Source organism: Pyxicephalus adspersus, chromosome 12 (assembly GCF_032062135.1).
Source record: "Pyxicephalus adspersus chromosome 12, UCB_Pads_2.0, whole genome shotgun sequence".
Lineage (NCBI taxonomy): Eukaryota > Metazoa > Chordata > Amphibia > Anura > Pyxicephalidae > Pyxicephalus > Pyxicephalus adspersus.
In genome coordinates, this window is record NC_092869.1 from 26,296,115 (window position 1) to 26,310,319 (window position 14,205).

Here is a 14,205-nt window from a genome sequence, read left to right on the forward strand (position 1 = left end):
ACATACAGTTTGATCTGTATGTTTCCAGGAGCTGTGCAGCCCATTGGATTGAAAGTTTCTGAATGTTTGTAACCCATAACAGCGCGGACTTACCCACCTTCTCTTGAAAATTACAGTGAAAGGCTGAATGAATTCCTGAACGTTGCAAGAATTAAACTTTAACTTGTTTAGGTGCCAAAAGATTTTTAACAAGGAGTAAAGACTGCAAGCACAATCTAAACACTCCTAGGTACTGCTCTTGGCTTCAGAGTACGTAAACATAATAGACGAGTTTGCCTGAGTTTAAGGTTTAATTTCCTCATGCTTGTTCTAGGTTTGTGACTTAAAGCCAGTCAGTCAAGCAAGAATTTCAGGGTAATACCAACCCAGATGTTTTCTGTGACAATTAAATCAATTTAAAGCCAACTAAAGCAATAAAAAATGCCGACCAACAGTCACTTTCTAAGTCAGTACCCGTTCCTGGGAGGTTTCCAACATCTTATTTCACCTAAATCCAATTTAAATATGTAAATATATATACATGAGCATAAATACAATGAGCTACAACACATTTCTGCACTGAGCAGGCTATCCTCGATTCTATTAAACATCTTCCAAGAGCGGTTTAATACATAATTATATCCACACAACTGCTGGAGCTCAGATGGAAAAGAATTCATGGGAATCACCAATTATGCTATAAAACTCACAGTGCTGACAAAACACAAAAGTATACTTCCCCTTTAAAGTGGCACTGAAGGCAAAAACTTAAATTTACCCCCAAAAAATAAAGAATATCATGCTCAGTTTTCTATGGATGATTTAAAAGGACAGATTACATGCCTTTAGAGTACATACTTTATAGTCACCCAGTCTTTGTGCCTGCTACAGTAGTTACAGACTCAGCTTTTAAGTTCATGAAGCCAAAGAATCAGCATTTTACCTTGGAAAAAAACATTCTGGAAATCAGTGGCCACAATTGCAGTCCACAAAATTCTATCAAAGAAGTGCAATTTCCATTGCACTGCTCTCATCAGTTTGGTAGAAGAAAACGGCACCGAAATTTAGCAGAAGAATAGATGTTTATCATGAAAATAATTTCTCTTTAAGTACAAATATTGGCTATGTATCCGGTGTTCAGATTTTACGATTGTTTGTTCATGGTGGCCCCCTCCCAATTTCTTGTTACTTTTTGTTTTGTTTTTTTACTTTGCATTGTAAACGAAAAATGTTTATGGATGCTGTCAAAAATGAAACTCCTAATAAACACTTACTGACCATAAAATAATTTCCTTTTTTAGTAAGGAGTGCAGGAGCTTTAGTAGCACTACTGACTGCGGTTTGACAGCAGTTGGATCCATGCAGTTGTGCATTCCTACAGTTGGTTTGCAATGATCGCTGTGCATGGTAGGATATCTGCTTCCTTGTTGCTGGACTCAAACTGATAGGAAATGCGGTTCAACAACTTGCAAACACCTGCAAAAGTGTTTAAAAGTGGTTGCATGCTGGACTATGAAGAGGTTGGGCAGCAGACCACCCTGAGACACTGAAAAGCCACTGCAGACAAATGTTTAAACAGGAAAGGCTTTCTGCTAAAATTCATTTCAATAATAACTCAGAATTCTACGTGTTTGATATTTGGTTGATAGTGTTGGAGTGTAGCGGTTCTGCTGTAAAGAAAACACACATCTGAATTCCTAATTATACATTTATATATCCCTGACATATTACGCAGCGCTTTACAAAGTCATGTGATTAGCTGTCCCTCAGTTGGGCTCACAAGCTAATGTCCCTGTCATAGGTATATGTCTTTAACACAGTCACGTGGTCAATTTTGAGGAAAACCAATTAACCTAACTGCATGTTTTTGGAATGTGGGATAGATAGTCCTGGCTGAGATTTGAACCTGGGACCCAGCGCTGCAAAGGCCAGAGTGCTAACCTCTGAGCCCCTGTGCTGCCTCGATCTACACATGTATATATTTGTTCAGTTATTAAAAAAAATTTAAGGAAAACAGTCCGAAGACTATAGGAAAACATAAAATAGCAAAAAACAAATACAAGGGTTTGGCTAGTCCCCAAAAGTCAATGACAGTGAGGGTAAATTAGGACTGAGATACTTTGTTATTTCTGCTGGAAAGCATCCAGAGAAACATCTGTTTCACTGCTTAAAACATTGGTATTTCCGGCCAAGTAACGGTCACAGATCTTTAAAATGAGTTCAGTCTAACAGAGATCTTCGGCTCAGTGTTATGAAACTGATGATTTACAGTTCAGCATTTTATGAAATCTACAACTTTGTAACGGCAGATGCTAAATACAACTCCCTGTCTTTCCCTCCTTCCTAGTAAACACATCAATAAAAAAGGTCTTTATTGTACATATATAAAATGTAAACCTTCACAATTTATTCTAAGAAAACACAGAGGGAGAACAATAAATAGAGTGGGTTTAACTAAAAGCATAACATAGAGGTTATTCCGAAATTCCCTGTCCAGAACCGGAACACAAGAATCCCCCTGGTCTGGTAAAGTAATTGAAACACTTGGGTATCATTACACTATGTATAATATTACTTTATTATTATTATTATTATTAATAAACAGGATTTATATAGCGCCAACATATTACGCAGCGCTGTACATTAAATAGGGATTGCAAATGACAGACTAATACAGACAGTGATACAGGAGGAGAAGACCCTGCCCCGAAGAGCTTACAATCTAGTAGGTGGGGGAATTTCACACACAAAGGATGTGAGATATGTAGTGTGGGAAGTAGTGATGGTTTCAAATGACAGAAGAAGCCGGGTAGGCAAGTTTGAAAAAATGGGTTTTGAGTGCTCTTTTAAATGAGCAGAAAGTAGGAGCAAGCCGATTTATTGAATCTTACAATTCATTATCACTCCAGAGTTCTTTATACCATGACCGTTTTCTGAAAAATTAGATGGTTTTAAAGTGGGCCTAAAGTCCCACTTTGAAAAATCCAGGCTTAGGAGGGTGTTTACTGCAGAAAAGTGCAGTTTAGGCAGGTGTTTTTAGCAGAAAGGGAAAGTTGATGCCCCTTAGCAAAGGGACTAACAAACATGTGACATTATTATTACTGCAACCAACAAAGTATAATATGATGTAAAGATTATGCCAGCACATTTTAAGATAAGTTGAAGAATGTGACCCCTACGGATAGCCAAAACAAGAGCATTGGTGTCACTTAAACTTCAATAGCTGAAGTAAAAATTCAGAAAGTGAATGAGAATATTGAGATATTGACCCTCCCAACCCCATGGTCCCTATATGAGGGAAGCCTGTTTGAGGAAAAAAAAAAAAAAGTTTTGCATTGGCCACCTCCACAGCCCATTGAGGTTCACAACTAGATCAAGGACTGAGATTCAGCAACCAATACATCAGAAGCAATGCTGCTTATTTGAGTAGGACTGATACGGATGGAAAAATCTGACATTTTTGATGCTTTCGAAGAGATTTTCTGCAAATTCTGCTAAAATTAACTTGTTACATGGAGTTGCCCTGGAAGTTTTTTTTGCTGCAAACAAAGTATTGCAGCAAACAAAATAAATATACACCTAAACTAAACAAGGAATGGATTACAAATGATTCCAATACCTTGTTGTGTCATAGCGGTCATCTGTCAGGCTTAACCTGTTATCCCTGAACAATGAGACTACATACAACAAAAATGCTACTCCCAGAGTCACCTTAAGTAACATTTATTGGCAGCTGACATCATACTAAAGCAATGATACAATATTTCCACATTGTACAAATTAGTTGAATGGGAAGGTAATCTATGTAACCAAAGCTTTCCCAGCCAGATTCAATGTCTGGATTCATCTGAAAATAGCTACAAATACCACAGACCTCTACTTAGCTTAATCTTCTGTAAAGTAAAACCTTCCCATCAGATGCAACAGCTACAACCTGCAAATTCAATTTCAAAGCTTTCTGTTCAGAGACTGCAAACCAATACTGCTCAATGTATGCTCAAACATTAATTCTTGCAGGTGTATGTAGGATTTATTTTGCTTCAGGATGTTTGTCTTTTTTTGTAACAGTGCAATACAATACTACAGGTTCTGTTCACTAGTAAATGATCAATAGTGGAAAAGACCTGAAAATATATTTATATATCTATGACTCAAGAAACAAACAAGGAGTTCTCATTATGGTCACAATGCAGCACGTTCACTATTCTAGTTTATAAATAAATATACACAGAATCTTATTATCTCAATAGTGGCTTCATGATGATGTGTTTAATGATTGATGTATAAAGATTCATCAAGGTTCACGCTGGCCTGAATGGTGTTTGCATCACTTAAGATAATGGACCAATTTTAGACAAGCAGCGTGAATTTGCTACTGGAGGTAGTATTGTCTGTATTACATTCACATCTACTTCCTAAATATACAAACCACCAAAAGACAAAGGAAAAGTGATTTCCTAAGCTATAGGGAATCTTCTGACTCAACATCTCTTGTAGCCCCTTCCTCTTAAATATAGTCAAAACTACCCACAAATGTTCTAGGGATTCCAGAAAAGAAGAGGGGGATACAAAAAAACATTATCAAAGTTTATAAAAAGTTTGTGCTGCCCCCTCTAACAATGCTGTTGTTTTCATTAGCCCGAGAGTGCCAGCATGCCAGTACAGCATTGATCATATTTTACAAGCCAAAGGAACACTTTGAGTGTAATAAACTATAGAGAGGATGTGCACAAGCCTTATACACTCATGCTGCTGACATAGAAACACACAACAAAATGTGTTTTTTAAAGAGTGAACACAACCAATCATTGTGTCAGTTTTCAACAAGGAAAGCTTTCAAAGATACAGCTTCCTTGGTTTCTTGCATTAAGCTTTAGCAACAGAAAAAACACAGTCACAGCATGTATGCATTTATCTGGATGGTGTAGCTTGAAAGGCAATGCAATAAACAATGCTATTCCATGCAGCACAGATCTTTCCTAACTCACACATCTCAGTATATGCGATAGGAATTTGTCTATGAGGCTTCCATAAAAACATTGATTAGAATAAAATAAGCTCTGCCCACCTGAATCTCAGACCGCTGTGTTCTCCACAACATTCAGCACAAAGTTGTGAAGAACACAGAATTATAGTTTGCGGATTTGCTGAAAAAGGATAAATGATCCATACAATCGTAATTATGACTGATTTTTGAGCAGAATGCTGACCACAATTTGTTCAGATATTTTAATTAGATAAAAATGGTGAAAATGATTATAATAGCATCTGAACATAAAATAAATGTACAAAACTAATGTAATAAATATAAAACATAAAAAAAATATTAAATAAAAAAAAAACTAACAGAAAAAAAGAGGCAAAACTTTTCCTTACTGGTTTTGTTTTCAGCCAGCTCTAGAAAATCACCAATTTATAGTTACAAATAAGGATAGGCACAGAGAGGGCTTTTCAAGGCTTACAGTTTAAGTTAAATTTACTGAAAATATGAAAAGATACAGAAACAGATAACATTTTCAGGAACAATAGTTGTTATAGTATAGATGATGACTCATTATTTCAGTCTCTTTTGATCATAAATGGTACCGCAGCCTGACCCGACACGTTGTCGCCAATAGGCTTCCTCAGGATACTTTTAATAAATGGATGATCACTCGATCCTATTTAAGAGAGTGGTGTGTAGAAGACAGACGTAGAAGTGCTTTCCTTTTTATAATATCATGTGGAATATCCAGAAAAAAATACTGCAGAAAGGACAGATGATGTCCCTTCTGCAATAAAACTCACTTACCTGTCTGATCGCTGTCTTCTTTAAACAAATCAATGTTGCAATGTGCAATGTGCTGAGACTTACAGTTAGGTCCATAAATATTTGGGCAGAGACAACTTTTTTCTAATTTTGGTTCTGTACATTACCACAATTAATTTTAAATGAAAAAACTCAGATGCAGTTAAACTGTAGACTTTCAGCTTTAATTCAGTGGGTTGAACAAAAAGATTGCATAAAAATGTGAGGAACTAAAGCCTTTTTTTAACACAATCACTTCATTTCACGGGCTCAAAAGTATTTGGACAATTGACCCAAGGGCCATTTCATGGGCTGGTGTGGGCAATTCCTTTGTTATGTCATTATTAATTAAGCAGATAAAAGGCCTGGAGTTGATTTGAACGGGGGTAGGAGTGCTTGTATGCGGAAGATTTTGCTGGGAACAGACAACATGCGGTCAAAGGAGCTCTCCATGCAGGTGAAACAAGCAATTCCTGTCATTGCCAGCAAAGGGTTTTCAACCAAGTATTAGAAATGAACATTTTATTTTCAGCTTTTTAATTTGTCCAAATATTTTTGAGTCCCTGAAATGAAGTGATTGTGTTAAAAAGGTTTTAGTTCCTCACATTTTATGCAATCTTTTTATTCAACCCACTGAATTAAAGCCAAAAGTCTGCAGTCCAACTGTATCTGAGTTGTTTCATTTAAAACTAATTCTGGTAATGTACAGAACCAAAATTAGAAAAAAGTTGTCTCCGTCCAAATATTTATGGACCTAACTGTATGTCATCCAGGCCTGGCCAACCAAGATGTCCAAAATTCAGACTGTTGGAGGAGGATCAGAAGAAGATGGTGGGGCTCATGATGGAAAAGGGACAGTGGAGTGTAAAAATTGTGATCAGACAGATTCAGGTTATTTTATTCCAAAAGTGACATCACCTGTCCCCTCTGCAATTAAAGACTTGCCTGACTGCAATTTTTGGAAAAAGGGTTAACTTTTGCTCTAAATGGAATGGAGAACTGTCCCTACTTGAAGTTTTCCCCCCCCAAATGTCCTGATGACATCACTAAAATTGATGGCAATGATAACCAGAATTATTATACAGGTCGAGTGAAATCTAAGGGACGCAGACAGCAATAAAAACTAATTAACCCTTCAAAAACTAATGTCATCCAAAACAAATATATAAATATATATTTCCTGGAAAAAAAATTTTGCCTGTATATGGTGGTGAGTGTATTCCACTTTTTATATATTGGCTTCATTACCTCATAGTAACAACGTGTATTGCGAAATTGTGACAATCACAGTTGGAGACAAAGTCTAAATCTGACTAATTACTAGGAGGTAATGCAAACATTATTATTATTAGAAACATTCTCACAGATGAAGTAAGAAGCAGAGTGCCTGGAAGATAATTGTGGTTTACAGTACATTCACATGGTAACTGACAGATGAATGTCCATTCGACAAAAAAGTGACAACTATTTCCAGATGAGTCCAAAGACATTTAAATATGACAGTAACATGGCTGCTGGGGAAAGAGGAATTGGGTAAGTAACAAGCAATAAATCTTTTGCATTGGGGAGGGGATTTGTTGAAAAAGTAAAAAAATATTTTTGCCCAGAGTTCTGCTTTAAAGCTTGGTGAAATGTGCCTTTACCTCCCCAATTTCACATCAGAATGTTAAATGTTAAATGCTGCTTTTGTGGCCTCTTCTCATATATGGTTACATAATTATTCAGGTTGAAAAAAAAGACATCCATTTCCATCTAAGTCTATCAAGTTCAATCACTTGGGAAATAAATATATTCCAGATAAAAACCCTATCGACATAGTTGATTGATCCAGAGGTAAGCAAATAAAAATTCCTTCCTGATTCCATGAGACAATCAGATGTTCCCTGGATCAACAGTCTCTTATCTTTACTTTAAATCCTTAATACCCAGTTATATTCTGTGCTTGTAAGAAAAACATCCAGCTTTTTCTTAAAGCAATCTATAGTAGTTGCTGAAACTACTTTCTGAGGGAGCTGATTCCACATTTTCACAGACCTTACAGTGAAGAATCCCTTCCTTATCCGGAGCTTAAACTTCTTTTCGTCCAGAGGCAAAGAGTGCCCTCTTGTTTTTTGCAAAGACAATAAACTGAAAAATTGGGAAGAGAGTTCTCTTTATGGACCATTTATATATTTATACAGGGTGATAATATCCCCCTAAGGCTGGGTCTACAAGGACGTTTTTAAAAACGCATGTAAACATTCCTAATGCGTTTATAGTTCCTTTTTTCATGCACTTTTATTAGCGTTTTAAAGCTTGTCTTTAAAATGCTGGAAAACGTCTGCGCTGGGTTTTCCCACGTGTTTACCGCATTTACGTTTTACGTGCTTATAAACACAGGAAACCGCCCTATTAAAATAAATGAAAGGGTTTACCCGCGTTTTTGGGCGTTTTTCAGCGTTCACCCCGGGTCTTTTTGCATGCAACGTTAAAGATAAGGCTCTTAAACGTGCCTCAAAGAAACGTCCTGGTGTAGACTAGACCATTGGAATGCGTGGGAATTTCAAACATCGCTTAAATAAAGAAAACAAATGATAAAACGATAACCGTAAAAAAAGGCTGCTATACACTTCAGTGTCTGGAATATTCTGTAGGTGAGGGTAAACGTCACTGGGCCTTCTCCAGGAAAGTTGAGGACCCAAAATCATGTAAGAAGCGAATTCTGCAAAGTGACTTTCCTGATCCCAGTGATGTCCCCATGTTACGTAAGCTCACCAGTTGATGTAAATAATAGGTGTTTTAAGATTTTCTTTTAATTTATTTTCAATTAGTTTTTTTTTTTTTTTTTTACATGCATTTGTCCTGCACTTGTACTTCAGTGGCACTATTTATTGATAACAAGTCCAAAAAAAGAAAACTATTTATCCTTTAACTTTTTGTGTGATTACCATATAAAGTGAACGAACAACTTACAAATGTAAAAATCATTTACAAATTTGCATAATATTCACTGTTGCTCCAACTGCTATTGTGGAAGTCAATGGGAAATGTTTCGTGCTTCTCTGTATGCAAGGTGACTGCATACATTGGTAGTAGAAAACGCTTTAGTATGACATGAGAAAAATCGGTTTACAGCTAGAAAAAAACCTGCCAAGTCTAAACAAAAATTTACATTTGTTTATGTGACAGCAATATATAATAAAACACAGCTCATAATCTGTAACCCTACCAGTAAATAAATCTGACTATAGCATGCAGTTTGGAATCATGAGATTAGTTTTTTGTCATGGCAGCAGTAAACATTTCCCTCAGGCATCACTGAGGATGAAACTAACTTTTGTAAAGCTATGAAGTCATGAAGCGCATGACTTGAATGTGCAGCTCCACAAGTGCTACGCATACAGAATTTATAAATGTGTTCTACACACTCTCTCTGTTTATTTCTCGGTTCCCTCAGATGTCCTTCATGGCTGTGCAGCTGGTAAATTGAACAAAGAGATGAATGTGGAAAGAGAAAACAGAGAAGTGTCACACTGCTTTGGGGACTTACAGTCTGTAGATGAAAAGTGAACAAACCTGGGGCTTGGTTTAATGAATAAATAAATATACAACACTATACAAAACAGTTTCATGAAATCCACAGAGATATGGAGGCTGCTATGTCTGGTTGTCTGTTAAAAATGATTTTTGCCAGGCTGTCTCTAATTTCGATTACAGTCAGTGATCTGGAACAAGCATGCAGCTTACAAAGTCAGAACTACTTGTTCATATGCTTGTAGATCTGCACATATTCTCAGGTTTCTTTTAGATTTTAAATATTTATCATTTACATGTGCATTTTTTCTACACATTAATGAACACAGATTTTCCAATTTTTTACGCAATACCCGCTTTTAACATTATAGGTCTAGCAATGCATTGTCACGCATCATTACCTGCACATCATGATGTCACTCTGGGGGAGGTTTCTCCCCCTTTTGAGTGACACCTGGCTCCCCACGCATGCACAGTCGGGAGCCAGTGATTTTAGTGGTCCGCGGACCTGAAAAGGTTGGCGTTCGCTGATCTTTAGACCAGTTATAGAAATATGCAGGGGGTCACTTGCATAGGACGTAATGTAAGAACCACCAATGAAGCTGCAGGTAGTGGCAGAAAAGATGATAAAACCCTTTCCTGCTCTAAACAAAACTTCCAAAAAAGTTTTGGTTGGAGTTCCAATTCAACTTCAGCTTACTACAACCTCACCTTTACATTGTAATGCTTATTTAGAAAAAAGGGAAAAAAAACAAGCAATATGGCCTGAATGTCACTAGTTAAAGGATTTCCTTACTATAGAAATGTATAGATATTGGTAGTAAGTATTTTAACCAGCACCATTGAATATATAGCATTTCAAACCATATAATTCATGCAAACCACTGTAGTTACAACATTATGGATACATTTCTTTCTTTGCATTCATTTACTCTGCTATTCCTAACAAAGGAGTTTGCTTGTGTTGCTTCACAAACTCCGTTGCCTTTAAAAACAATAGACAAGGAGTGTACACACCAAGCTGGAGACACAAGCTGCACCGGGTGTACACAACACTACATTCCCTGCACATGTATTAGAGAGAGAGCCAACAAACAGAGTCACTCGCCTATGTAGTAGTCTGCAACCAAACTCCAACTTACAATTACTGGACCATCAATAAAAAGTATGATCTACCCATATTAAAGTTTCCTGCATTCCACAAGATCTAAATATTAAGAGAACAAGGAAAAAAGCAATGCTTTGCAGGACTGATTACTGCACATGTAGTGTGGAAAGCAAATACCCTGTGCTGTTATTTATAGGTAAATAACATATAAAATGAAATATCACAGGATAATCTTCATGAACTGTATAAATGCAAATGAAAAAGATACAAGGAGCTAAGTAAAGGCCATTGCTAGATCTTTTTATACTTCATATGGGCTGTAGTGGGTCCAGGATTGCTGTGTTTTGAAAGTATGGAGCCCCCCCCCCCCTTCCTTGCAGGGCAGTTCCAGGCACCCAGCACTCTTTGTGGTTACAAAGCAATTTAAAACCCGCACAAGGGGAACTGGGAATACAACAGGAAATGGATTTTAAGGAAGTATGTCTCATTCTCTGATACATCATATGCAGAAGAGGAAAACCATGAACAGCGCATGTTACAGCTTTGTATATACTGCTGCTGCGTTATCACAAGAACATCCAAGCTCCAAAAAATTACTTCAAAGTTTTGGCGATCCCATACTGAAATCTTTCTTTAAGTTTCACAAGTAATACATCTCCTTCAGTGGGAGTAAATGTTAAATTGTGTTTAATGCTGTGGATGGCAAGTGGTAGCAAAGACACTTAGCGACTGGTGAATCTGCAGCATGTACTGAGCGGCAGATATGATTGTTATGAATACACACGGCCAGTGAACTAGCGCACATGAAGAGCCCTTCTCTGCTCACCTTATCATTACACTAAATGACATTTAAAGCAGACCTGTCACAAAAAATTAATTTGGGTTAAAAAAATTTAATTTGGGTCATGAAACAGCTGGTTACATGGTTACTATTGTGACAAAGTGTGAGTTTTTTTATATTTTAACCCACCCCGGCCCCCCGACTTCCGGGGTTCTCACTAAAAACAAAATACAGAATTAAATACTTGCACAGACAGAAAGTGCTGCAGAGTTTGGGAACTGAGTGGTAAGGGGGATCTGATCACCTTGTATAAATATATAAACGGTCCATATAGAGAACTCTCTTCCCCATTATTCATTTTGAGATCATTACAAAGAACAACAGGGCACTATTTGCGTCTGGAGGAAAAGAAGTTTAAGCTCCGGATAAGGAAGGGTATCTTCACTGTTAGGTCTGTAAAAATGTGGAATCAGTGGAATCGGCAGAAAAAGCTGGATGTTTCTCTAGGAGCACAGAGTATAACTGGGTATTAAGGATTTAAAGTAAAGATAACAGAGACTGCTAATCCAGGGAACATCCGATTGCCTCATGGAATCAGGAAGGAATTTTTTTCCCATTGGAGCAAATTGTACCAGGGTTTTTTTTGCCTTCCCCTGGACCAACTATGTCTTATCGGGTTTTATTTCTGGGATATGTTTATTTCCCTAGTAGTTGAACTTGATGGACGTCACCCAGGCGTGAGATCAGCTGACGTAGGTTGGAAAAAAATGCTTGAGAACGCCAATTTCTTTCCTTTTTGGTGAAATGCTCAGGCATGCGCAGAAGGGGGACCCAAGAGCCTTCGGCATGCGTGACGTAGGTATCTCCTGAGGCTTTGCGCCTAGCTAATCGAGAATTAGGGAGTGATGCTACACCCCCTTTTTTTAACAAATTACAAACAAACATTTTTACCTTATATAAAAGGGTTGTCTACCCTTTTATGTAAAGTGACATTTTTGAGTTTAGGTACCTTTTAAAAATACAACAAGAAATGTAACAATGTCAGGGAACCAGCAGACCAATCACCCAAAATTCTATCAATCTGCTTTATTATTATTATTATTAGTATTATTATTAATAATAATAAACAGGATTTATATAGCACCAACATATTACACAGCGCTGTACATTAAATAGGGGTTGCAACTGACAGACGAATACAAACAGGGACACAGGAGGAGGAGAGGATCCTGCCCCGAAGAGCTTACAATCTAGGAGGTGGGGGACGCAGCAAATACTTTGATATTTTTTACATGTAAGGGAGCAATCAGTCCTATGACCCAAACTTACTTTTCTTGTGATAGGTCCTCTTTAAAGTGTTTGCATAGCTTTGTAAAGTGTAGAAAAGTGACAATACTCCTAATTCATGTCATTGGTGAGAACTCATAGGGGGGAGAAGTCCCTACAGAATGAAATGATTGTCCCTGGTGTCCCCATCAGAAGATTTATACGCAGCTTTTATTGGGGTGACAACAATGTTGTATCTCCCACCACTTTCCTGTGGTCAGCAGGATGAATATAGAGGGGACACAGCAATACAAATAATGACCTCGCCACTTTATTCAGAACTTTACCAATTAAAGAATGAGAATAAGGAATGATATGGTGGTATGGGTGATAAATATTCGGCACCACCTTAAAAACGTGCTCATAGTAAACAACTCACAAACGTAACTTTAACCCACATGTGTGTGACTACATGGGAAATTGATGCGCAGTTGTCACTTCCGTTGTCACAGAATAATTAGACCCTTCATTCCTGAGGAGCCTACTGGGGGGTATTGGTCTATGGCAATGTGTAAAGTGATACACAAGGCTACACATTTACCTTTTGCTGAGAGGTCGCACCCGGAGGGCTACCTTGACGTTGGCCATGACTCTGGCTAGAGCTCCTCATATCCTGCTCCGGTCCCCATCACTTTGCACCGAGCCGCTCTCCCCGGACCTGAGGAAAGGAGGCGGGAACTTTACTTCAGCGTACTGCCAATGTGGGCGGGGCCTGTTACAATAACACTCTATTGCCTGGGCGTGGCTGGGGCGTGGCTTCACAAGCTGATATCAGCCTGTACAGTATCTGACGCGTCCCTTCTCTGCACTGTTTTGGTTCATCCCAACCATCCCGGCCCGTTAGGGAGCTGCCACTTCGCTGCTTAAGGAGGGGGCGTGTCAGGATTAAGAAGAAGAATGACTTGTAATGATTTGTAACTAAGGGAAACCTTTCTAGCGTCCTTCATGTGTCAGGCCTTGACTACACATTTATTAAACAGTATCCTATTACGCTTCATGAAAATAATGTCTGTTATTTGTTTAAACAGTTACATAATAAAGAAAGTGTAATTTATTGCACATAAATGTGCATTCTTTATATTAAAGCGGAAGTAAACCCAAAACAATAAAATCACTTCATAAATCCCACAGATCAGTTTATCCATCAGAAGGTTTCCACCATTGGATCCTGCGTTGTCCCGGTATCCCACTTTGGCCCATCTTCTCTCTTCTTCCGTGTTCTCCTTTTTACGTCACTCGATCTCACACTGCGCATGCGTGAGATTGGCAATTGTTTTCTATTGATGAAAAGGCTTCCTCTGCGCATGCTCAAGATGCTCAGGTATGCAGAGCCTCCGGGGATACCTCCTGTACGTCACGCATCCCCGGAGGCTCTGCGCACCCATTCATTCATGATCACTTAGGACAGGCACGTCCAAAGTCCGGCCCATTTTCACCTGACCAAAGCCATATCAATAATATGCGGCCTGCCAGCACTGTTGACCACAGTATATAATACACGCGTACAAAAAAGCTATTTTATATTTCATAGGAGTTGGTCAACCGCCTTGTAATTATCGACCCTCTACTCGGCAGGCATATTCGGAAGGACAGGAGTCCCCATGTGTGCACAGGGAAACCCCTACGCACAGAGCCCGCACTGACACCGGAATCCGTGCACAGGAAATCCCTCACATCACCCTGCTGGGCCTGTGCTGTGAGGGACCCGCC

The 14,205-nt window shown here is 38.3% G+C and overlaps 1 protein-coding gene across 1 annotated transcript in view; it reads right to left on the minus strand.

The window, feature by feature from the left end:
• Window positions 1-13,158, minus strand: part of STARD9 (StAR related lipid transfer domain containing 9) — an 88,864-nt gene extending 75,706 nt beyond the window's left edge. The window contains exon 1 of the mRNA XM_072427961.1: window positions 13,037-13,158. Coding sequence (XP_072284062.1) covers window positions 13,037-13,083 — 47 coding nt within the window. The 5' untranslated portion in view covers window positions 13,084-13,158. The remainder of the gene's footprint in view (window positions 1-13,036) is intronic.
• Window positions 13,159-14,205: the final 1,047 nt, after the last annotated feature.